The following is a 26,370-nucleotide window of genomic DNA, read 5'->3' as shown; positions in this document are numbered from 1 at the left end:
GTAAATTAATCTAGTCAATGTTTCAAGGCTGAGCTGAATGCAAATGTTTTGTGTGAGCAATGATGGCCCATTTATGTATCATAATCCATGCTAAACATTTCAAGAAAACTATAACTACTAAATACATTTTGAATACTCGGTTTATGCAGTGTCTTTTATATATATATATATATATATATATATATATATATATATATATATATATATATATATATATATATATATATATATATATATATATTATAAATTTTATTAAATATAAATAGAATTTTTTTGTCAGTTGGTTCAGTGAGTTTGATGAGTAGGAGTGAAAAGAAGTGCATTAATATTGAATAATAGTATAGTCTTTCATATGACTGAGCAAAACAAATTTCGCTTCATGCGTTACTGCACAGCTTTACCAGCATGTAATTTATGTGCTTTTTCCTTTTGACCTTTTAGAATTTAATTTTGTGATCATCAAAAGTACAAACGGATAAAATGAAGTCATTAAGTCATTAAGTCAAGGCCAGACTCAAACCCCATTCTCAGGATGCATTTACATTTCTGAGATCCTTGACATCATAACGTGTTCTCAAGACAGTTGTTTTTAAGGATGATGAAATATAATTTAAAACTTTTGAAAAGTAATCCAGTTATTTTATATATTTATTTCTGTTTACTTGATTTTTATTTATTTATGTATTTATTTGGCATGAAAGTTGCTTTGTTTCAGGTATTATTTTAGTTTAGTTTAGTTTTAATGTCACTGTTATTTTATAGACTAATCTAAATGGCTCAGCACCTGAATGGGGAACAGCATCTCAAACAGCACCACATTAAGCACGGGGTCCCACAGGACTCTGTACTCAGTCCATTGCTGTTCACTCTATTGACTCACAACTGTGTAGCAATGCACCATCAAGTTCTCCGATGACATGACCATGGTGGGTCTCCTCAGCAAAAACAAAGAGTCAGCATACATAGAGGAGGTCCAGTGGCTAATGGGCTGGAGCAGATAAAAAAAACCTCTTTCTGAGCATGAACTAAAGAGACTTTAAAATAGCACAGAATGACTGCTGTCTGCTGAAGACTGATAGCTCCCCCGTGGAGATCGTTCTTGGTGTTCACCTGACTGAGAACCAACACCAGCTCCTTCAGCAAGAGAGACCAGCAGCGCATGTATTTCTGAAGAAGACGCCGAAAGTACAAACCCCATCTCCCACCCCCCCAACCTTAGCATGTTCTACAAAGGGACTAACAAGAGCAAACTCTCTCTGGTTTGGGGATTGTCTCGGATACCTCCAGCGGATAGTGAGGACAGCTGAGAATCATCACAGACATTTTCACCTCACGCTGCATCCATAAAGACACCAGCATTATGTATGACCCCCTCTCACACGAGCCTGTCCTCCAACAAAAAATTAATTTTAATAGGCGTAAAATGTAATTCACACCGAACCCAGAAATAATGCACCATCATGATTTATAATGTGCATATGTTTTATGAGCATGTGCGTTGTCTGGGATCGAACCCATGCTGACAGGGTTACATATCATCACATAACACAACGCACTACCAACTGAGCAACATGACATACAAATTATGATGCAGATAAAAGAGAACAAGAATCATTAATATTAAAATGCTCTGTTGCCGGTAGGGTCACGAGTGCAGTATACGCTCTGATGGGTCGTATTTCAGGGATTTGGACAAATGACCTATACGGGCGTATTGGTTGGACGACAGGATGTCTCACACACTCCTTACCTTCTGGTCCACGGTAACAAAGCTTTCAGACGCTCACGACCACTGTGCAACAGTTTCTCCCTCCATGCCGACAAAAATGTTTCAAAATATCTGTATTATGTCAAAACTAGCATTAATATAATACGTTTCTAAGAATAAACATTACTGGTTTGCACTGAACTACCAAAATGTTCAGTAGATTTAGACCACATTATTTCACGGCAGGTGTTAAATGAGCAGCACTGTAAACACGAGCATCCCTCATCCAGACGCTCTTGTAATGCAGAGGCTGTGCAGTAGCAGTAATGCGATTAGTGCTGGACTCCTGAGGGGCCTCCCACCGACAGCGCTGCTCTGTGTGATTGCATACGGGCCCCGAGGAGCTGTGTCTGTTTGTCCAGACCCTCCTCAGTCAGCGGGAGAGCGGCGGTCTGCCGGGAACGCAGCAGAAAGCAGAAGAGTTGAGTTGAGTCAGTGGTCAGAACAGTGAAGTTTGGGTTAATGACACACGGTCATGTACTGTAGGAGGCGTCTTTGCTGGGAATCAGAAGAGGATGGGGAAACTTGAGCACGCTTTTCCACAAAAACAACCAAAAATATGCACATTTCAAGGTGTCTCCGCTAAAACAGGAGCATATAGAAATATGACCGGTTTGCCCTAAAAATCAAACTGGCGATGGGGAGGCTATTCAGCTGTCAGTCTCTCTGGTAAATAAATACTGAACTGCTTCCTCTCATCATTTCTCGCAGCTCTGTCAGCTGTCTTCTTCAGCTCATCCGAAACACGCTGCATTATCTGCTTTGAAACTCAAGGTCTCTTTGCCTTCCTCCTCCAGATTCCTCAAAGAAATCTGGCCCAACCGCCCTCAGATTTCTCAAGCAATGATATTTCCTGAAGCAGTCACACAGTTCACTAAAACCACTCAAACCATTTCCCTTTTCCTCAGAAATTGCATCCTCCTTTAGAGTTTTGCAATACGATACACTGACAGTGTGTATGACGAACATATTTATATGGCAGTATTTGCATTGAACTCATTACACAAACTAATTGCACTGATCATGCAAAAAAATCTACTTAAACTGTAATAAAATAAATATAAATAAATAAAATGCAATAAAATCATAGAAATATGGTTTAATATAATAAATATAAATGCATGCATACACAAGAATAAAATATAAATATATATATAAGATAATACATTTTGAGAAAATGTAAATAATTATAAATACATATAATAAAATATAAATACATTTTAATAAAATAAAATAATTGCAGTTTAATATAAGTATAAATACATATGGATAAAATTCAAACACAGGAATAAATTCAAACATCTAAATAAATAAATCCAAAAACAACAAATAAAATACATTTGACTAAAAATCAAAGAAGGAGGACAGAAAGAAAGGTTACAGATGGCCTGACTGCAATGACAAAATGTTGAAGTGCATGCATTTTAAATATGAGCAATAAAATGAAAAAAATGACCGTTCAAAAATTCATATTTGTCCTTGTATGTTTCATTGTCAGTCCTTTGCATGGACCAGACCTTGAAAAAAAAAAAGTGATTATGACTTTCATAAAGGTGCCACGATGAATTGCAACAATGATGTCATAATGCTCTTTATAATGTCATAACTGTGATTATGATATCATAATGGCTTCCACACAATGATTAAAAATGATAAAGTCCAGCTCCAGATCAGCACTCGTTAATGAAAGGACACGTCAAGATGCTTCTTCTGTAAACACACACGCTCCTTCACTGCGGTGAAATCTTAATCAGACTCAGTCATAGCACGCACTGAGAGGAGTTTGGTAGACAGAGAGGGAGCCAGGATCTGAAATTAATTTAACATTTCTTTGAAAGGCACTTCCAATTACCAGCCGTGTGCTTTTGTGAGGCAGAAGCCTGAAGTGCTCACAGCAGATAAAGAGAGGCCAGAAGGGCCAAGAAACCAATACATTTATTAAGCAATGCACAAAAAAATATCAAGGACGGGATCCACAAAATACAAGCTTGTGCCAGTGCACACAGTCATGCATAACCAAAGCACGCCGACTAACTAATTACATTACCAACGCAACTCAGAGTTTTGCAGATTTCTAATAAAACTATAGGTAACAGTTTATTTTAAGGTGTACTTATTTTATAAAAACAATATATTATTTACATGCAAGTAACCCAAACCCTAAGCATATAATAAGTACACGTACTAAAAGAATGTTACTCAGTACTTTATGTGTAATTAAGGACACCTTAAAATAAAGTGTAACTACGCTCTTTATTATGAAACCGATTCTTCCAGCCATCATTTGCATTCCTCCAGACGTCTATCAAAAGACAAATTGAGCTAAAACAAGCAGTCTAATGTTCCCCTGGTGTGTTCTATTTTTAATTTAATACAACCGACAAATTGAGCTGCTTTGCTGTAAATGTGTGCTGAATTTTTCTTAATTATGGGATTACGGCGGCATACCTTGACGAGCACCGCGGCCTCTGGCACAGTGTTTCTTAAACTCTCTCTCGCATGTCTTTCCCTCTGAGCTGTTTTTGAGTCAGAGGATTTTTATTTTTTTTTTTTTTTTTTTAAGATTGGGTTCTTGACTTTTAAACATGACTGTGAAATAAGCATGCACCTTGGGGTTTAAAAGCAATTTCCAGGCCGTTGCCTCTGACAGCAGCGTATTCATGCACGAGTCTGAGAGTATCTGCTCATCGCCCGCCGAACTCTTCTCATCCCTGTATAACCTTCACAGGAGCTTCTGTCCAATATTTCTGACTTGCAGAGAGCATGCATGCTTTGCACAATTTTTCCCGCACCCAAAATTAGCTCGGTATCCCGCACCACATCTCCATGCCACATCGTCTACCTACTTCCTCATTTAGTTTCTCATGTGATTTGGCAGTTATGTGACATTGTTTTTGCGCAAAAGATGTCTCATAATGATGGAAAAATGGTTTGCCGTGTTATTCAGCAGCACTGATGTTCTTGTTGATCCTCAAGAAGCTGCCTCATGTAACTACTATAGTAATAACAGAAGATAAATGCATGCAACTATGTTTTTTAAATTTTATTAATCAGAGTTCACTTCATTTAAAGGAGCCCTTGTTACAGTGTAATTGTATTAAGTAATATTAACATGTATTTAGTATATGGTTAGATTAGGACGGGTTTGGATAACTTTCATGCAATTGTGGGTCCCCCTTTATATTGTGTCTTTAATAGCTGTGTGCTTACATAGTAACTAGATGTAGCATGTAATAACAATGTAAGTACACATTCGTACATAGTATCTACTGGGGAAATATTTCTGCAACTACACACATGGTATGTTTAACTCTTTTTAGGTTTGGTCATTAACTTTTAAATGCATTATGCAAACACATGTTCTCGGCATGAATGACCCGTGACTGGCAGATTAACATGCATTTTAATTAGTTTGTCTCCGATACAGTAGGAAACGAAATGAATCTCACCGTGGATGATGTTAACGGTGGCAGAGTGACTGACAGGGCAGTTTAAACACAGACCGGATGCATGTAACTGAGCGGCAGAGCACTTCATTAAAGACACAGTTATGTAGAAGCAATGTGCAATGCATTCGTTTATGTATTCACAAAAAATATTTTAGGACCCGGAAAAAAACACTGCGGATGGTTTTGAATGAACCTTGAAAAGATTTAATGATTCACAAAGAGAGTAGTGCATGCTATTCCGGTTTCATTCAGTTTAGAACATTTTATTAACTGAAAATGTATTATAAATGAATGTGTATGTGCACAGACATACATGGATGGATTATGAGCAATGTATTATATGTAATACAACACAGCAGGCCTCGAGGAAGCATTGAGATGTGTATATTATTCAGATGATGTGTCATAAGTTACCCTTTTAAATAATCAATAGCTCGTTTTTGTGAATTATTTTTACAGTGTATGAAAAATTTAGTTTTATGGTCAGGGTATATATATAATTTAACATATCTGCAGTCATCAAAATTCATTTTTAGGTGTTACAGCGTAATTATACATTTAAATACTGAATAATATGCACTGACTACATATAGTATATTTTTAGGGTTAGGATTAGGGTTAATTTCTTCTTATTATAATAGTATAAGTGCATTTATCATGCAACAAAGACACCTTAAATTAAAGTGTTACCAAATAAAGTGTAACAAAATTGTTGTACATCTTATCTCAGTTATTTTACACTGTTAGATCACATAGCTCTACACCCTTTATACAACACTGGTAGGAATACTGAGATAAAACAAACAAACACCAGCAAGCATTTATAATTGTTACTTTATTATAACATACATCATAAAAGGGTTATATCAGTTCTAACAGTATTGCAACATCAATATTGTAACTAATATGTAACATTTAACCTGTTAACACGTGCAACCTGTACATATTAACATCTCAAAAATGTGTTTGAGTTTTGTGACTCTTTGTCGACCAAAAGTCTTTGTAATAGTTTTGTTGTAAAGTACTTCACTTCTCATGGTGCAAACCATTTCTTTTTTAGTTATTTTAGCATGTAAAGTGACCTTAAATACTAAGCAATTACATTTCAATTAATCATTTAGTACAATGCACTTATTTTACACTGTACTTTTATTTATTCATATTTTATTCGTGCATGTAATTGCACCTGTAATGAAGTACATTTATAGTTATCCTTTACATCGTAAGCGATCCTTAAACCTACCCAAACCTGTCCCTAACCTTACCCTCAATAGCAGCAGAAGTACTTTGCAGTGCAGTTCGAACACAATAAGCACATTGTACTATTTTGATGTAAGTATATAGTAGTCAAGATGTGACATGACTACCCTTCAGTCTCAGGCTAGAGTTCTGCTACTTGCGCTGATGCTGCTCCGGTCCGATAAACACGGGACCTGGTTCACTAACACTCCTCGTACGTGATTCTGAAACTTCCTTCCCAGGAAGGTGTAAAACACAGGGTTAATGCAGAAATACAAGCGTGCGATGTTATTGGTGACGTACCGTGCATACAGAAGGCTGCTATTACACTGTCTCTCATCCTGATTCTCGCTGATCATCAATATAATGTTATACGGGCTCCAGAATAAGAAAAACATCAGGACGATGATGAAAATGAGCCACACGGTGCGATGTTTGCCGACCATCCGAGTGGACAGGACGGTCAGCGTTATCCTGAAGTAGCAGTAGACGAACACAATCAACGGGAGAATAAAAAACAGGACAAACTGCTTGTAGAGATCGAAGACACTCCACAGAGCGCTGCTGGAGTCTTTGCACACCAGTCCTTCCCTCGGATAATCTTCAACGGTGAAATGGATGAAGGACTGGAGGCTGGCGAGAGCGCTAACGATCCAGACGACTGCAGACAGCGCCGCGGCGTAGCAGCTTCTGCGACGTTTGTTGGCGACGACGCAATGCACCACGGCCAGATACCGGTCGAAGGTCATGAGCGTGAGGAAGAGGATGGAGCTGTAGAAGCCCAGACAGTCTGCGGTGTTCACCAGCTTACAGAGAGCTTCTCCGAAGATCCACTGGTCCGTATGATGAACGGCCTGGAACGGGAGCGTGAGCGTGACGATGGCGTTGGAGGCCACCAGGTTGATGAGGAATATGTTTGTGACCGTGTTGAGCTTCTCGAACTTGTAGAGGACGAGCAGAACCACTCCGTTGCCCAGTACGCTGGCGATGAAGATGACGTAGTAGAAGGGTGGAAGAAAATTCTTGCAGAACTCGCTGATGGGGATGGTGTTGCACTGAACGGTTCTGTCGATCAACTGCGTGTAGTCTTCATAAAAGTCTGGCGTTGTGCTGGGCATTTCCATCTTGGTAGTTACTGTACACAAACACCTTAAGGGTTGGAATTAGGCTCACAAAACCAATTTTATTAGACATTCAGCTAACTGCTTTTCAACTTAATGTCAACTCAATTTGCCACTACATGTATACTGTTTGGTTAAGTTGAGGGTTAGTAGAATAAGTTGACCTGTACTTGTAAAGTTCTGATGGTCGGTATGTAGTAGAGCCGGAAGATATCAACCAGACAGCTTACTAATACTCTAATGACTGCTAGCTGACACGTAGTTGCTTACTGTTGGTAGAGTGTCTAAAGTGGACTATCATCATCATCAGCACAGGTATATTTGTAGCAATAGCCAACAATGCCTTGTATGGGTCAAAATTATTTATTAGATTATCATCCTATCCAAACAAACCATACATCAATGGAAAGCTGGTTTATTAAAATTTCAGATGAAGCATTAAACTCCATATCAAAAAATGACCCTCATGACTGGTTTGTGGTCCGGGTCACCAATGATTAGAAGAGATTTGAAGGCTTACCTCGAAGCAGTGTTCACGGTCGGTCTGGACGGCTCATGAATAAAAGCTAGAGTCTTGTAAAGGTGGAGCAGTAGCGGAGGACATGCGTCAGTCTTCAGCTGCAAAAAGCTGAATCATATCTTGAAACTACTTCCTTTTTTCACGTCAGAATTTTCATTTTCAGTTTATTCTTATAGTCTCCTTAACACATTCTGTTAGCTATACGTAGCGTTGCACCTACATATATATACACTAACTCTCATTAGAGTGTCAGTAGAGTATTAGTAGACAGGTAGGGTTAGGATAAGTTGACTTGTTCTCGTAAAGTTATTTATAGTCCGTAGAGCATCTGTTGGGAGACTATCACAATAAAGTGCAAAGTTCCTTATTGGTCAACAGAATTCTCAGAAAGTGAATTTTTCTCAGGACTCTACGTGTGTTTGAAGCCTTGACTACATACATGACCACTATCATGAAACCACAGACTGACCACAGAGTGTTCATTACCTTTTATTGTGACAAAGTCTTTCTTAGCAAATACTAGAGTTCTAAAAAGTGAAATAGTCTGATGTCATGTACAAATTCCCAGAGATTTGTAAAAAAACAATATATATATAGTGTGAATAAAACAACAGATTAGAATTAAATGCTAGACTAAAAGGATTATATAAAAGTAAAATGTGATTTCATTGGTAGAAAATATAACAAGTGTTTTGCACAAATTCACAAAAACAGCATTTCAAATAATTACATCTTTCAGATTTGTATGTCATACCTTATATAGCTTAAGTACTTTACTGCCAAAAGAGAAGAAGAAAATCCATCCTGAACTCACACACATAAAATGAAATAGTTTTGATGATAATTGATTGTGTTCTCTTTATTTAATATTATGTTTAATGAGGTTAGTGTGAATTTACCTTCTCTTCAGGCAGAGCAAAAAAAAAGTACATATGTAAATAATACAAAAAAAGAATTGCTATTTATCAAATCAACCAGCCAACAATTTAAAGCACAGTTAGTAATTCAATTAAATATGAAAATATGATGTCTGTTGTGTCTTAGAAAGCTGCCCAATCCAAGATTCTCAGCCAAGTACTGAGGAAATCACAACGAAGGCAATCTTTTTGCCAAAAACAAACAGAAACATTAAGCTTTTCCCCTTTATGTCTGTCCCTGAAGTAATAAAGCCATTTATTCTTAATCTTCATTAGTACCAAATGACACACAAACGAATGCTTTTATTATTGCGTCTTATATCATGTTGCAAAAGTTCCTTATTTGGCAACAAAACAGTTCATTAATAATTCATTTTCATAAGTAATGGTGATAAATATTAATGTTTATGACACATTGCCATCCATCCACATTAATATAATTGCAGTATTATTTTGTAAATGACTTTACGCATGCACCCTTGCATTACTGGTGCTATGCACCAACTCGTTGTGCATCAGAAGGCAGGTTTGACGTCTTTTAGGTTTCACACGCTTCATCTACAGGCCCCTGATGTTTCACTGCAGCACAGAAACGCAGAGACAATGGGAGTAAATTCCTCTGGATTTGCTGCAGCGCTTCTGGCAGTCCGAGAGCTGAGCCCATGTGTTCATGTTAGAAATCAGGCCCTTTACTGTAGCGCTCTTCCCTGAGGTCATAGGATTGGTAGCAGATGGACATGTCGCACACGCCGGCTGGCCCTGGAGGACCTTGCTTCCCCGGGATGCCCGGAGCCCCGGATTTACCCGGGATTCCCGGAGGGCCCAGAATACCAATGCCATCACTGCCGCGAGGACCCTGGATCCCTGTTAGTGTGGAGGGAATGCACAAGATATACATTTACATTTGTGCCATATGCATTTACATCTGTCACTACATTAACCCTCGCAGTGCCTTCAAAACCTGTATGCTATTCTCACATTTGAAATCTTTTTGGACCAGAAGAATCGTTCTTTTATGAAACGGTTATTATTTATGGATATATTTTAACAGCATATTTAGGTACTTAATTTCCTTTAACTGCTCCAATATTGTAACTTCTTATTAATGAGTGAAAGAGGGGGAAATCTGATTTGAATGTTACAAAACAATAGATAGATAGATAGATAGATAGTTTTTGTTTGCATTTGTGTGTATATTATTGTGTACATTTAAAGAGACATAAAGCATATATTTTTGAAAAAAAAAAAAAAAAAATATATATATATATATATAGTTTGGGCACCCCTGTAGATGTTCATGATTTTCTTTTATAAATCATTGGTTGTCTGGAGAAGAAATTTCAGTTAAATATATCATACAGGAAACAAAAACAGTGATATCTGAGAAGTGACATGAACTTTATATGATTTATGAAAAGTGTGCGAGAATTATTTAAAATTAGCCATGTGCATAAATTTAGGGACCACAAAAGAAAAAATAACTCAATATTTTGTGCATCCTCCTTTTGCAGAAATAACAGGCTCTAAACGATTCCAATCAGGGTCTGGATTCTGGCAAAAAGTCAGGATTTTGGACCATTTGTCTTTACAAAACATGTCCAGTTCAGTCAGGTTTGATGGTTAAAATTTTCAATAATGTTCAGGTCTGGTGACTGAGATGGCCATTCCAGAACATTGTACTTCCTCTGCCTGAATGCCTAGATTGTGAGCAGTGTTTAAGGTCATTGTCTTGTGGAGAGATCCAGCCTCTGCGCAACTTCAACTTTGTCACTAATTCCTGGACATCCTTCCCCTAAACCATGATGTTCAAAAATCATTGTTTTCAGCTCATCTGAGAGTTTTTTTTAAGGCTGCCATGTTGCCACACTTTAGAGAAGATGCAAAGAGGACAAACACCTACAAATGGCCTCCTTTAAATACTTTCTCATGATTGGATTCACCTGTGTATGGAGGTCAAGGGTCACTGAGGTTACAAACCAATTTTGAGTTTTAATAATTAGTGCTAAAGGTATTGAAATCAATAAAATTGCAAAAAAAGTGCCTAAATTTATGCACATGGCTAATTTAGTTTAAATAATTCTTGCACACTTTCCATAAATCATATAAAGTTTATTTCACTTCTCAAATATCACTGTGTTTGTTTCCTGTATGATATATTTCACCGAAATTTCTTACCCACACAACCAATGATTTATAAAGGAAAATCATGAAAATTATGGAAACAAATACTTTTTGGATGTGATTAATCCCTTGACGGTACTAACAAAATTCAGTCATAGAAGTGTGTGTGAGATGTGGGGAATAGATTTATATTAACAGTAATATAACTTCAGAAATACTTTTGTGAAACAAAACAAAACAAACAATCTGAAAATGGTGGTTTCATTCACTGTTTTTTTTCTTCATGTATCTCTTTTGGACCAAAACAAACCTGAATGTGTTATGAGCATTAATATTACAGCAATGTCATTGTACCTGTGTCTCCAGGAGGCCCTGGGTATCCTGGTCTGCTCTCTCCTTTACTGCCCTTAAATCCTCGAGGGCCCGTGTCCCCTACAAGAGTGCCAAACATGTTATGCAATTAAAACACAAACACAAACCCAAAGCCAAATCCATTTACATAACCTGGAAGTCTTACAGCTGGATGTCTGTTACCTTTGACTCCTGGAGGTCCTTGGATGCCCGGAGGCCCGGGGTAGCCCTGAGCGCCGTGTCTGCCGGGATAGCCCTGGGGGCCGATGGGCCCTTTAGGCCCTGGAGCTCCAGGGGGTCCCGGGGGTCCTTTAACGGTCTCACAGGGCTCCGAGCGCGGAGGGCTCATCGTCTGCAGTAGCTGCGGCAGCTGATCTGATGGAGATTATTACAACAAGATTACTGAACAACAACGGATGCAGGTCATAACATTTACTTGGCTTTACTTATCTATTTTCATACACATTGTAAGCGATTCATCCATGCATTTAAATGCAATCAAAATCTGAATCCAAACGTCAATCTTCTGGTGAAACTCTCTGGTGATGTTTGCCTTTAAAAGCTTGCCTTTAAATCTTCCTTCATCCAGTCGATGAGCGGTAGACAGAACAAAACCCTGCTTTTTTAATGTCTTGCTGATCCATTTCTCTCAGATATAAATCATAATATGAAAGAAAGAGTCTACCACAGTTTCATGAATATACCACTGCATTTACATGTCAATGACACAATGCCAAAAATAAGCCCAGTTTAAGTCTAAGAGCTGGAAAAGAGGAAGATAACGGTCATGGGACTATTTTGTGGCAAAAAAAGAAATCTGACTAATATGGCTGTGTTCCAAGAGTCAAGTGAAGAAAAAATAAAATGGTGCACAAAGCTACAGAAAAGTTGATAGTCGAATATAATTTAGTCTATATCGAAATAAAAAAAAAACAATTCACTGAATCTTTATCTATGGTGTGTATTTTTGAATCCAGGGTCACTTGAAAAATTATATTTTGTTGCTTTCTGCATGTTTTGCAAAGAACTGAGCTGTGAATGGTGCTAAAAACATGTTTTGTTTGATCCAAACAGATAAAAGTGAATCTGGTAGTGTTTTATTGCACTGGTTTAAAAATAATCATTGTAAGATTGAATCTGTCACATTTGACAATATAACACCTACACTAAACCCATAGAGTTAACTGAAGCCAACGTGAGATACAAGTATTTTAATCTTGATAAAATCATGACTCATTGTTCATGGGATCAATGTAAGTCTGTACCGGGTGTGCGACCGAGCAAGTTTACTCTGCTAGAAAAGCTAGGTTATGTGAACATCAAATTGGTTTTGGCTTATTTTAACATCAGCTAATGTTTGACATTGACTTCACTTTGGATTATTTCTGGAGATTGCGTAATTCTAATTCATTTCTGTGAGAAACACGTGATTGGAGTTGACCATTGACTTCAGTGGAGAACGATGAAAAAAAACAAAAACACCTGTAGAAATGCTACTAAAGTAGAGTAGAGCATTTCAGATCGGTCGATTCTTAAGTTTCCGTGAGAGTTAGAGCACATGTAGACAGCGTGCAGCTCGCTGGGTTTAGAAGTGGACCGCAGGGAGAAAGAGTAAAATGCTACCAGAATGTACCATATGACCCCTTTAATTCAAAGCAAACTGTAGAAACTCTGATAGCTCAGCAAGTTTCCGTAACAAAAGCTCCTTTCTAGTGAACTTTGCTTTTATCTAACAGCTTTAATTGGACGCTGCATGCTATTCTGGGCTCTTTACGTATCAAGCTTGTTCATATTAAAAAAAGGGAAAAGGAAGAGCTCCTTGGGCTCTTTGTTCTCTAGAGAATAATGACCTCGAACAAGGTCGGATACTCACTTCTCAAAATGTCCCCACAGAGTTTTATTAAGTACTCCTCTGAGGGAGGCTTACCCTGAAACACATATTGAGTCACTCATTAGATGGCGTCGCTACATGAAAAACACATAGAGCTTTCAAAGAAATTAAAGGCTTCGCAGATTACAAAGGAAGAAACAGGAGAAAGAAACTCAATTACACAGTCTTGACCTCAGGCCTTGTGGTTGCTTTCATGAATCAGCCCGAATGATGCGTCCTGACATTGCCTCAGCCCATGCCGTACTTTGTTTACCACGTGTTTATTTCTCATGAAAGGAAAGACCTGGCGGCTGCAGAAGAAATTTTAATTGCTATGGCGTAGCTTTGAGAAATGTAGGGATACTCACAGGCTTCCCTGGAAAGCCCGGAGCGCCGGGCAGCCCTGGCAAACCGTCCTGACCCGGGAACCCCCGCGGACCGACCACACCGACGTGTCCCGCGTCTCCCTTCTGTCCGTCTGGACCTTTGACCCCGCTCTCGCCCGCCGTACCTTTCTAGTAGAGTCCAAACAGCACTTTTAAAGCACACTGTGAGAGAGAATAGTGCTGCGCTATCAGTTAAAATCATGATGTGTCCTCGTAGGATCGGTGAATTGTGAAAAGGTGGAGTATTAAACGAAAGAATTGTTTAAATGCATGGCATGCTGCTGTGTTTTGTAGCGTGCTAGTCATACTCTTAGCATGCCTGCTCTAAACGTGCTTCACTTATTACGGGATTTTTGAATGCATTTTGACATTTTACAGAAATATATTATCTATCAATCAATGGGTCAATAACTAATTATGTTTTTCGTTTCGTTTTTTGTTTGTTACACAATTTAATAGATTTACTTCATGCTTATATATGTGGATGTCAGGAGACCAAATTTTTATTATCATTTGTATATAAGTCATCTGTCAGTAAATATGTTAATAGATTTTAACTATGAAATAAAAGCATTTTAAATATATTACTTTTTTACTAGGGCTTTATTTATTTATTGCAATTTGCATTTTAGTAAACTTTTTAGTACATTTTCAGTTCGTGCCAATGCAGCTTTTTAAAGCTTTTCATCTGATAATATGCCACCGTATTCAAATAGACGGGAAAAAAAAGAAATACGATTTGAATGCTTGTTTCGAGCAGCGGCAGGAAATGTTAAATGTTTTTCATATCAGAGATGAAATCCCAAATCCAAATATTTGCCACGATAATCACAATATGACATTCTGAACACATTGTGGGGCAAACATACAGTAGAGAAATACTTAATAAACATGATCGATTTCTCTGGAGAAAAGCATTCAAAGGCAGGGACTAATTTGCATGCGTCTGCCCACAAACACAAAATAATACATATACATAGGAAATCTGCAGTGGTTTGACAGCACGCTGAACCCAGCTTAGTATAACTGTCAGGCTGTCAAAGGTAAACACTTTGTGGACGTCATGCTTCAGAGCGCTCAGAAGTGCTCCTTCCTTCAGGAGGCGGAGACGCTCGTGTTTCTCGTGTAAATACGCAGGAACGCTTTAAACGTGAGCGAGCGTGTAATTCTACACACCTCTCCTCTGCTGCCTCTGGGTCCCACCTCACCCTGGTTCAGGAACGAGAGACAACACACTTTTATGATAAAAAGACACTCTAATCTCACACACACACACACACACACACACACACACACACACACACACACACACACACGCGTCAGTGTCTGAAGGTTTAGATACTATCAACAAGTAGAAGAAACTGTTGATTTTAGTTGCATTTCAGTGTGCATGCAGTTACGTGCCACATAGATACTACTTTGATCGTAGATTTAAACTACATAAAAAGTTATATATTTAAAAAGATATTCCCGTATGGAAATATAATATAGGACATATATTGCCCTGTAATCAGAGATATTGAGCAGTTGAAAATACACACACACACAAATATAATATCTATATATAATATCTGTGTGTGTGTGTGTGTGTGTGTGTGTGTGTGTGTGTGTGTGTTTTCAATAAATTATATTTAAATAATTGTATTCTATAACCATGCATATTATACAAGTAAATATAAAACATATTTACTTTATTTATTAATGTATTTATTTAATATTAATTATAATACTGTTAGATGTTATATAACAGCAAGTGTTTTGTACTGGATATATATTACATGTCTAGAAAAGTATTGTATGGAGTATGCATCTTTGGGTTAAGTTTATATGTTTTTCTGAGAATGTATTTGAAGCGTGGGAACTTCTGTTTGATGAGTTATAAATCCTTCCGGTTCCACATGTCGTCATTTTCTACTCTAGACATAAAGTTACATCACACGCCGTTATATTTTCATCTGCGTGATGTTAATGATACGTGGACCAATGATTTTTTTTTTTATTTCAAAAAGCGGCCTTAATCCCTTCTGAAGATTTGTGAAGTGTGTGACAGACACACAAGAGCTCCGTGACTCAGTGTCTGTGACTAAGGTTTCTGGGGATTTGTTGAGCTTTTCCACAGAAATCAGGAGATTCTTCTGCAAAAATTCAACAGGATGCACGTATATGAACGTGGAAGTTCAGTTTAAGCTAATGACTGTAATCAATAAACGTCTAGAGGAATTATAAGAGTAAAGTGAAATGTGTGGGTGTGTGTATTATATATGTTATCTATATATATAAAATTAACCTGAAATGACAAACTTGTCTTCCTAAAATGATGTAATCATTCAGATGTGGCAAAACATATGTGCAACCTCTTCTGTGTAACTTCACTGAGTTCCCTTGAAATGTCATCAGACGCAGCTCTTGTAGTTTTTGTCGTGCTGTGGACGTCAGGAGAAGCTCCTCCTGCTGGATGAGGAGAGTCTGAACACTTACCGGAGATCCAGGGGATCCGGAGAATCCTTTGCTGCCTTTTTCACCCTGAGAACGAGAGGAGGTCTGTGTTAGCAGGGGTCTCAGACTCTGAAAGGTTATCATTTGCATTCAGTGACGGCGGGTGGCTCCCTGTGACCTTTAGAAGACGTGTCACATCCGTTTAACTGAGAGAGCCTGAGCTAACTAGTCTTAGAGCGCTGCACCCTACTGAGACTGCTAGCCTCAAGACCACAGACCACACGGAGCCAGAGGATTAAGTCACCGTGTTTTTAGAAACCCATATTGCATTTCTTTTTTATATACGTTCAATATATGATTTTAACAGTGAAACTCGTTAAATATAAGTTTGAAAATGTAATACTTTAATGGCAATAAAATGTAAATGTGTGTATAATAGTCTACTAGAGGCCTGGATTTATAATGGTTTAATAATTGAATCATGATTGTTTAATAACCACTATATATATATATATATATATATATATATATATATATATATATATATATATATATATATATGTAATTAAAATGTTTTGGCAAAAATATTTGTGTTAATTAATTATGTAATTAATTATAATATATTTGTGGGTTATTTTTGTATGTATTTATTTACTTACTTATGTATTTATTTATTTATACAATTTCAAAAATGAGGATTTTCCAACAGCTTTCTCAAACACTTCCCTTGTTTCCTATTGGTCAGCGAATCGCATAGCTCCGCCCCAAACCATCGTTCGTTCAGTCTAACTCATTTTTCAGACAGACCAGCCTCTGATGTGTTGTTTCCGCTCATCTCTGATACTGAGACCAGACGTGAGCCAATCACAGATTTTAACTTCCAGAAAGATGACACAAATCACTTTGAAGAGTGATAGAGTTAACCTTTTCCACCAATTTCACTCTACGGCTATCATCTCTCATCAGTTACAGCTGAGATCAGAGACCGATCTGAATCTGTGCTGAAGACAGTCTTAGTCAAAAGTGAAGGAGAAGAGTGAGGATCTACCTGAACACCTCTGGGTCCGAGATCTCCTCGTTCTCCCTGAACACAGAAGAGAAACCTCAGCTCAGCTCTTCTTCAGCACACCCGGCACAAACTACACTTAATGAGCTGAACAGCAGTCCTCCACACGAGCGAGTATTTAGCTCAGGCTTTATCCAAATGACAACACATTTATGGCAATAGATTTCTGCACATCTTAAAACTGTATTAATATACATACACACATATATATATACGCTACATAAAACAAGACACCCACGTCTCAGCTGGAAACTTTCAGAACATAAACTGCTTTCTTGCATCTTAATATGATTGATCACGTGATTCTCTCAGGATTGTGATCCTACTTAAAGATCAAACCTTTCAGGTGATTAATTATTCACCCGACAAACACTTTATCCAGACGTTTTATCAGCACCTTGCTTTCACTATATATATATATATATATATAATATTTCACATTATGTGTACTGTGTGTATTTCTCATTTTTACATAAATACAGACACTTTCTTTTGATGGTCCCTTATGAACTTTAGATTTCCTCCCATTTGAAATGCATTTTTTTAAGTAAAAGATCAAAAGGCTTGACAAAGCAGATTAATTTTCACAGCGTTCTTTGATCATATTTACCCGAGCTGCTGATATCAGTGTACATGTCAGATAACTTTCATCAGAGAACAGGTAGACTGTCTAAAGATCATCTTTATCGTGACGACATATATTCTACTGGCTATGAGTAACTATTACTAGTACTAATACTCTACTAATACTCTCATGAAAGTTGAATGTTCATAAAGGACCATCAAATAAAGTCAAAGCACACGCATGTATATGTTTAAGTAAAATATGCTAAGGTTGTATATTACATATATTTAATACAAAATATAATAATAAAAATGGGAATGGGAATATTAAAAAATTCTATACCATGTGTATTATTTTAAAATACACCATAAATAAACACAGTTCATATACATATAGCATGCATTCATTTTGGATGTGATTAATTCTGATTAATTGTACTCGTTTATGTATTAAGTTAATTTTTTTGCATATGCATATTAATTCGTTTATATACCTCACCATTCAATTATATTGAATTATAATGTTACAAAAGATTTCTGCTATCAACTAAACGCTTCTATAAATGTTTTCAACACTGATGATAATCAGAAAAATCCTTCCGGAGCGGGAAATGCTGAAATTATTATTTTAAACTGCATTAATGTTTCACACTTTTTTACTGTTTTTTTTTCCTATCATATACAGTTTTGGCGAGCAGAAGAGACTTCATTCAAAAACATTTATGAAAAACGGTGCACAGTTATTTACAGTTTAACACATGCAGAAAACAGCTGCTTCAAACTGTAAAAAAAATTCACAATTTTTACTGTATTTTTGATTTTTTGGGGATCATCGGGAAACATTAAAAAAAGACGGGTGCATTACCTTGTGTCCTTTAAATCCAGGAGGGCCCACGGCTCCCTGAGGGCCCGGAAATCCCAGCTGGCCCCGTTCGCCCTGAGAGATTGAGAATAACCTCGTGACCTCGCTCTGAATAAAAGCTCACGACTGAGTGACTTGATGCTCAAGACCTGAGCTCTTACCTTCGGACCCGCTGCTCCAGAAACACCCGCCTCTCCCTTTTCTCCCGCCGTACCCTGAATAATGTTCACAAACACACACGTCTGACGCAGGCATATATAAAACCTTCAGTTAGAACGTGGCCAGAAGAAGCCATTTGTTTCCACAGACTGATAAAAGACTGTTAATCACCTGAAATATTAAATGAAATGCTGTTACAAAAGCAGCAAGCCAATTCTATAATCCATTTGATAAGGGCACAAATCCAGGAAGAGAGTAAATGTAATCTCAGCACGGCTATTCCCGGCTGATTCGACTCAAGGTATTAGCATAATTGCTAAAGGTGATGTTTGGAGCAGACCAACCTTGGGGCCGCGGAGTCCGTCTGCTCCGAGGGGCCCCGAAGGCCCCGGCGCGCCCTGAAGGGTTTAATCAGACAGGATTCAGAGTTAAACCGGAAGCTGATAACACACAGACCAAAACAGTCTTCAGTTAAAAGCATGGAGATGACCTGCGCTTTCACTAATTAAATCACCGCAGAACGTCTTCCCTAAATCAAGACACGTTCACCGGAGAGGCCCCTTAAATCAAAAACACATATCTGTCGCTGAGGAATAAAACTAGACTTGCTTTTTGAAAGGAGTTGATATTTGTGTAATTACAGCCTCAGACACTCTTAGGTCATCTTCGGAGGCAGATATTGATGTTTTGTGATGTGAAAGAGCTGATTGTAACGACACAAGACCGTTATGTGCAGTGCTTTAAAAAGGTGTTCATACTTCACTTTGCAATGCATTGCATCTGTTTAGAAGTAAATATGCGGTGTAATATTTGAAGGTTTGTCATGCATTACAATTTGAGTTAATGCTTATAATCAATTTTGCAATGCATTATATTTAAATGCTTCAAATGCTTCTTTTCTCGAGTAAGTGAATCTTTAAACATCTGAACTGAAATACAAACCAGGAAAAGCGAGGAAGTAGAGTTTTAGTTGAGGAGAAGGCTCAGTAAAGCGTAGTTAACGAACGAATGAATTGCTTGTAAAGTAAACGGAAGCAGACTGTGTCGTGCAGCTCTGAGCTCCAGCACTAGAGGGCAGCAGCGCCTGTCTCTGGCCGTGTCCAGCTCCTCGGGTCAGAAGGTGCAGCTGAGGTTCACTCACCGGAGCTCCTCGGGGTCCTGCTGATCCTTTCTGTCCCGGAGCTCCTCTCGCTCCCTAGACCCCAGCAGACGTGTTTTACATTCACACCACGCTCACCAAGAACTCGTTCAGCTCACGTTTTATTACAAAACTAAAACATTTTGGTGCCATTACTATTTCTCTTCGACATCAATACATTTAAATACATTAATATACGTATTAATTCAATATACATTATACGCCGCATGTGTGCGGTATACATTTATACACAGCGTTTATTAGAGCATATTAAAACATATTTTAAAAGCTTTATTTATTCTTTACTTTCTATCTTTTTTTAATTATTATTCTAAAGTGTGGAACACTGAAACTTGACAGTTCTTTATTTATTTATACTATTCATTCCTATTATATGTATTATTATATTTTATTGTTATTGTTATTTAAATACACATTACATACATTTATATCAATACATTAATCTTTAAAAAATCTATTCTAAAACAGTAAAACATCTATAAACATTAATGCCTGTGTGTGTGTGTGTGTTTGTGTCCCTATGTGTGTGTGTCTCTGTGTGTGTGTGTGTGTGTGTGTGTGTGTGTCTCTGTGTGTGTGTGTCTCTGTGTGTGTGTGTGTGTGTGTGTGTCTGTGTGTGTGTGTCTGTGTGTGTGTGTGTCTGTGTGTGTGTGTGTGTGTGTGTGTGTGTGTGTGTGTGTGTCTGTGTGTGTGTGTGTGTGTGTGTGTCTCTGTGTGTGTGTGTGTGTGTGTGTGTGTGTGTCTGTGTGTGTGTGTGTGTGTGTGTCTGTGTGTGTGTGTGTGTGTCTCTGTGTGTGTGTGTGTGTGTGTGTGTGTGTGTGTGTGTGTGTGTGTCTCTGTGTGTGTGTGTGTGTGTGTGTGTGTCTCTGTGTGTGTGTCTCTGTGTGTGTGTGTGTGTCTCTGTGTGTGTGTCTCTGTGTGTGTGTGTGTGTGTGTGTGTGTGTGTGTGTGTGTGTGTGTGTGTGTGTGTGTGTGTGTCTGTGTGTGTGTGTGTGTGTGTGTGTGTGTCTCTGTGTGTGTGTCTCTCTGTGTGTGTGTGTGTGTCTCTGTGTGTGTGTGTGTGTGTGTGTGTGTGTGTGTGTGTGTGTGTGTGTGTACCTGTGTCCCGCTGGCTCCTTCCTCTCCGGGCAGTCCTCTGATTCCCTGTAAGGCACACACAGTTTCTAGTGACAGTGTGTCTGAGCAGAGATCTCTCTTAACGTCATCACTGGTGCTGTTCTTCTTCTATGGTTACTGTTATTACAGTATTACCAGGATGCCACTCAATTAATCCACGCTCTGGCAAAGCTATTGCTGAAATGGGCAGCTGCCAAGAAAAAGGACACGACTGACTCTCTGACATTCACACATTTCCTCTGTCTGTTTTTCTAGCCTGCTAAATGACTTTAATTGAGCTCCATTAAAAACGTGCTCCATCTGCTTCCTCCGAGGCTCCAGGAAGAGGCAGCGATGAACCTCACGTGACGAGAACATTAAGCACTTTTTAAAAAAGCTCGAAATGTCCTGCTCTTTCTGAAAGATTTCACAACAAGACTCCTGAAGTTTTTGACAACTTTTTGACAACAAACCTCAAAGTATCTTACATTCTGTAACACGTGACACATTTGAATTACATTTTAAATTAGAATTGATTTTATTACTATGCATTATATATGTATTTACAAAAAAATAGTAATACAGTAAGAAGTAATGCCTATACTGGTACTTTAATAATAATAATAATTATTATTATTATTATTAATATAATTATTAATATTACAAATATTTGTTCAATTGTTTATCACAATTAAAATGTAAGTATGCTGTTACTTATATATTAATTATTAATTATATTATTATACATTTATTTATGAGATAAATAGTACTAGTTATGACTATGCCGCTACTGTAATAATAATATTTCTTATCGTTGTTGTTGCAAATATTCCTTCATGCATTCATTCAACTTACTGTTATTTTATTTATAACAATTAAAAACTATGCTGGTCTTTTAAGAGATTCATTATTATTATGATTGCAAAATGTGTTATTTATATACCTTTAGCCCACAAATAAATCATTTTACCACACTACCTCCGAAACCTAAAACCTTTTCTCTTTTTTTTAGTTAAAACGGAAACATTTCAAGAACAGTATGAGTTGTTTGGGGGATGCCTCCTTGCTTACTTTTGCACATCTGTCCACTGAAAAAGATAAAGCCCTTAAAAGTGCCACTATTTTCCTCCTAGATGAAGTCAAGCGAGCAGCCGCTTCCTGAGCGCTATCTTCCCTCTTCCAGAGACACCCTGATCTGAGCAGCTCGACCTCGCTCGCGTCTCTCTGCACCTGCTTTCAGCCTCCAGATTACAGCCAGAAGCCGGGGAACACGGCACAGCTTTGAAATGGAGATGCCTGCGTATTATCTGCCGCTAATGAGTCATTTTACAGCGAGCGGCTCCATCGATCGCGTTTCACTCAAAGCCTCTTCTTCTTTCAGAAAAAAGCTGAATTACATCAAAACCAGAAACTTCTGAGGCCTTCGCAGGTTTAATTTGAGAGGAAACACGGCGCGGAAATGTAAGAGCGGCAAGGAGAGCACGATTGTAAATGTAATTACACAAAAGATGAAAGGTGTCATACCTGACTGCAGAAACGAGTCAAGTGTTAATTTGCCCGGTTGAGATGTAATGATTAGTAGCAGGAAACGACTTATTAGCAAATCACAGCCCGGCTTTCAAGTGCACAGCAAAAAAAGTGTCTAAATATTAGCCAAAGCGGATCATTACTGCCAACGAATATTTATCTTCATTTAAAAACAGAAATTAGTGAAGCGCATCGCAGGCATATGTGTCCAGGTCACACTGCATCTCATCAAAAGAGTGGAAGAAAATTAGGCTTTATGTTTAGAGGAACGATATAACCGCTTCCTTACAAGACTCAAAAAGACTAACTGGACTAAAAGAAATGCATTATATATATATATATATATAATATTATATTTAAAATACTTTTAAATATTGTTTTCATTATAGTGTTCAGAAGTTGGGGGGAAAATCAAAGCTTCATTTAATAGATCAAAAATAATCAAATATTATTTTAATTTAAAACATCTGTTTTCTCTGTGAATGTGTGTTAAAGTGTGATTTATTTCAGTGATTTTCAGCATCATTTCTCCAGTCTTCAGAGTCACATGATCTTCAGAAATCAGAATAATATACTGATGTGTAGGGATTATTATATCCTCGTAGTTCTGAGTTTCTTGATTCTTTTTCTTGGAAAGTAAGTCATAATTCTGAGATTTAAAGTCAGAATCCCAAGAAAAAGATGATTCTGAGTTAAATGACTTAAATGTTTTCCTGTAAATGAACTGAACTTAATACTGTGTATAGACTAGAGCATTTAAAGGGGATTTAAGACTAACCTTCAAACGCAGGCTTTGATCCCGGCGTCCGGTTCTCACTCTTAACTAGTTGGTTATTAGTATGAACATTACCGGGGTATTGGCTGTTTATACTTAAAAAGACATATTACTGTCTTATTGTGCAAGACCTTTTTCTAAATCCTTAATCTTAAACAGTTCTTCCATTTAAAAACTGCTTTGCTATGCATTAATAAACAGTGATTAGGATTAAACTGAGAAATGGACTCTAAAGTGATGAGAATAATTGATGTAGTTATCTATTATTTATAAAGGATTTAGAAAGTAATTAGTAATAAGTAATTAAGTAATATGTGTGGAGAGTAATTGAATCTAATTCCACAAGCTCTGTTCTGAAGATGATGATGCTGGCTCTCATCACTTTCAGATATATCTGACACACATTTATCAGCTGCAGCGTACGAGAAGAACAGAAGAGACTCACTGGAACTCCCTGAAGTCCATCTGCTCCGGGAAGACCTGCATCTCCTTTCTCTCCCTAACAGACAGACAGAGAACGTCTTCAGACACACAGTTTGTTAAAGGACACAGAAAACACGGCAGGAGCGAAGCCATGATGTCAAAAAATGTGCCTTTGATACGCCTTTTCAGTTTTCTTAGTCTTAGCTCTACTAAAATAAAGATCTGTTGCATCTTAAAATTACATTCAGAAGATCAAAAAATAAACCTAATTCAGAGTATCTTGTCAAAAGTGTGCTCTATCCAGAAAACTCTCCTTTAAAATAAGTTCATGTGAACTAAGAATGAAAATACGTCTAAAGCATTTATTAATCTTAGTGAATGTTAATTTCAGCATTTACTAATGCATTATTAAAATGATTAAAAACATCAGTTAATGCACCGTGAACCAACATTAACAGAGATTATAACAGAGTGTCATAGATGTAGTGTTCACTGTTCATAAAATATAACATATACATATATACACACACACATATTATTATATATATATATATATATATATATATATATATATATATATATATATATATATATATATATATATATAATTTTATTTTATTTTTTTTTTTTTTTTAAGTTACTTTTTTTCCTAACTGGAAATTTATTTTATTTTTTTATTATTATTTATTTATTTTATTTTTTTAGAAAAACACCTCTGTAAATGTCAGCTTTTTAAGATGCTTTTTAGATTAAAAAAAAGACTAAAAACCTAAAAATGTCTAAAAAAAAATCTTAAAACATTCTTAAAAGGACGTGTATCCTGAACAAAAAGTCGATATAGATTAACTGCCCTGTAGATGCATCTATCCTGAACGTATCTTGTCCTAAGCATATGCCTGTATTTGTGCTGGAGGTATTCTGCTGTTATTTGTGGACGTGTGCAGCACCGGAGCTCCAGCGGCGTTCAGAGACCGCAGGAGACAGTACCTGGCTGGAGTCGTGTCCATCTCGAGCAGACTTTGATCAGAAACACAGGCGGAGAGAAGAACCCCGTTCAAGAGTCATTGCCCTCAAGCTAAGAACAAATGTTTGCCCTCTAAGAAAGCTTCAAGAACACTCGCTAAGACTCGCTTTGAACGGCCTGGAGAAACAGAAACTAAGTTGTTTTTTGTTGCTGTTGAAGAGCTTGGCCTTTCAGGACACATAAAACATCTGAGCAAGCAAACCTTTCATTAGAAGAGTCTGTGAAATGTGGATAGCTGCGGCCTGCGGAGCTGGACCCAACGCCTGACATCCGTAGGTGTGTTTGGTTACATAAAACATGTTCTACGCTCCAAGCGTGCAGTTTGTGGAAAAAATGTCTGAGACGTAAATAGAAACGCGGTCCGTCCCACTCATGCACGTCCAGCTTTAACACGTGAGGACTGTCTAGACTACGAAAGTGTTTCAGGCACGGCCCGAAAACATGCACCTGCAACATTTGTGCAGAACTACGTTACGCTGCCCATTGCCCTTTATGTGGCATTTTCATAATGAAACGTAAAGAGGGTGGGGATGCATTGAGTTTTTTTGAAATCAGTTTTTACGTTTCATTGCTTCCCGTTCCAGGTGTAACGCTGCACCGGGTGCGCCAGCGAGCAATCTTACTACTTCAGAAAACACTGACACGGAGCTGGTATCAAAACATATAGCATTTTGAGCGCATTACATAGCATTATACAAGGAACCACACAAAAACAGGGTTCTGGTAACCAATAACAACCCATGACTGGTTATTCTTTTTAAGAAATAAGAGGCTTTCTGAGGTGTTTTACTGTGTTGAAATGTCTCATTGTTATAGTTATGAATGTGTAACATTTACATTCAGATTTTACGTGCTTTGACCGATGCTCAAGAAAACATCAAAGATATATGACTCATTTATATTCTAAATGTATTTCTATAGATGTTTTTTGTTTTTAAATCTAAAGCCAAACTTTATAGATTATATATGAAATGTAACGTAAAAAATTAAGACAGAAACTGAGATCATTAAATTAGCACAAAATATAATTTTAGTGACATTTAAAAAGCTATTTGTATTGGTTTGGACACACAAACAACGGCAAAATACTGTATTATGAAACTCTACTGTAAAAAGACTGTATAAATCAAAAGAGTGTGTGATGTTTTCCTGCAGGAATCACGTCTGCATGGGATAAGACCAGATGTTCATCCGTCTCTAAATGAAGATTCAGTCTGAAAAAAACCTCACGTTACACTGAAGAACGAGCTTCATGTTTGCTCTTAAAGCCTCGGGCCTCCAAACGTGTTTATGATGTAAAATAATGTGTAAGATAATAAATACTGACAGTATGTGCCATAAATATGGTCCATAAGCATAGACAAGACAAACATATCCTAAAGCAAGTTTTCCAGCTCAGTAATTGGAAAATCCCCCTTTGGACAAACGCTCTTTCTCTTCTTTTTAAGGAACCCTGTTTGTTTATTTAGTCTTTGACCTACGCTGCAGACGCTTTTAGACGTTAAGGTCGTTTCAAGACTATATTTAGTGATGTAAGG

At 37.4% G+C, this 26,370-nt stretch overlaps 2 protein-coding genes across 3 annotated transcripts in view; both read right to left on the bottom strand.

Annotated features, from left to right (window-relative positions):
- Nucleotides 1-6,033: 6,033 nt before the first annotated feature.
- On the bottom strand, nt 6,034-8,232 carry ccr12b.2 (chemokine (C-C motif) receptor 12b, tandem duplicate 2). 2 transcript variants are annotated; one of them, XM_043225822.1, is made up of 2 exons: nt 8,098-8,232; nt 6,034-7,591 (listed from the first exon to the last, which is right to left on the bottom strand). In XM_043225822.1, exon 2 carries the CDS (start codon nt 7,578-7,580, stop codon nt 6,594-6,596), a length of 987 nt encoding a protein of 328 aa, XP_043081757.1. In that variant the 5' UTR covers nt 7,581-7,591; nt 8,098-8,232; the 3' UTR covers nt 6,034-6,593. The 2 variants fall into 2 exon arrangements, with proteins under 2 accessions (XP_043081757.1, XP_043081758.1); XM_043225823.1 differs by having other exon boundaries at nt 6,034-7,605; nt 8,098-8,189.
- Nucleotides 8,233-8,579: 347 nt separating this feature from the next.
- si:dkey-225n22.4 (collagen alpha-1(XXI) chain) overlaps nt 8,580-26,370 on the bottom strand; it is a 36,913-nt gene continuing 19,122 nt past the window's right edge. Inside the window, 14 exon segments of the mRNA XM_043225741.1 lie at nt 8,580-9,878; nt 11,490-11,567; nt 11,670-11,861; nt 13,360-13,414; nt 13,725-13,871; nt 14,919-14,951; nt 16,221-16,265; nt 17,227-17,262; nt 18,674-18,745; nt 18,832-18,885; nt 19,174-19,227; nt 19,971-20,024; nt 21,087-21,131; nt 23,831-23,884. Of these exon segments, the coding sequence (XP_043081676.1) occupies nt 9,688-9,878; nt 11,490-11,567; nt 11,670-11,861; nt 13,360-13,414; nt 13,725-13,871; nt 14,919-14,951; nt 16,221-16,265; nt 17,227-17,262; nt 18,674-18,745; nt 18,832-18,885; nt 19,174-19,227; nt 19,971-20,024; nt 21,087-21,131; nt 23,831-23,884 (1,110 nt within the window). The 3' untranslated portion in view covers nt 8,580-9,687.

This window comes from Puntigrus tetrazona, chromosome 24, assembly GCF_018831695.1.
Source record: "Puntigrus tetrazona isolate hp1 chromosome 24, ASM1883169v1, whole genome shotgun sequence".
Lineage (NCBI taxonomy): Eukaryota > Metazoa > Chordata > Actinopteri > Cypriniformes > Cyprinidae > Puntigrus > Puntigrus tetrazona.
The sequence above is the reverse complement of the archived record's forward strand: the minus strand, read 5'-3'. Positions and strand labels throughout refer to the sequence as shown.

Excerpts from the sequence above, each read along its gene's own strand:
- ccr12b.2 (XM_043225822.1), bottom strand. The coding sequence starts at position 7,580 with ATGGAAATGCCCAGCACAACGCCAGACTTTTATGAAGACTACACGCAG.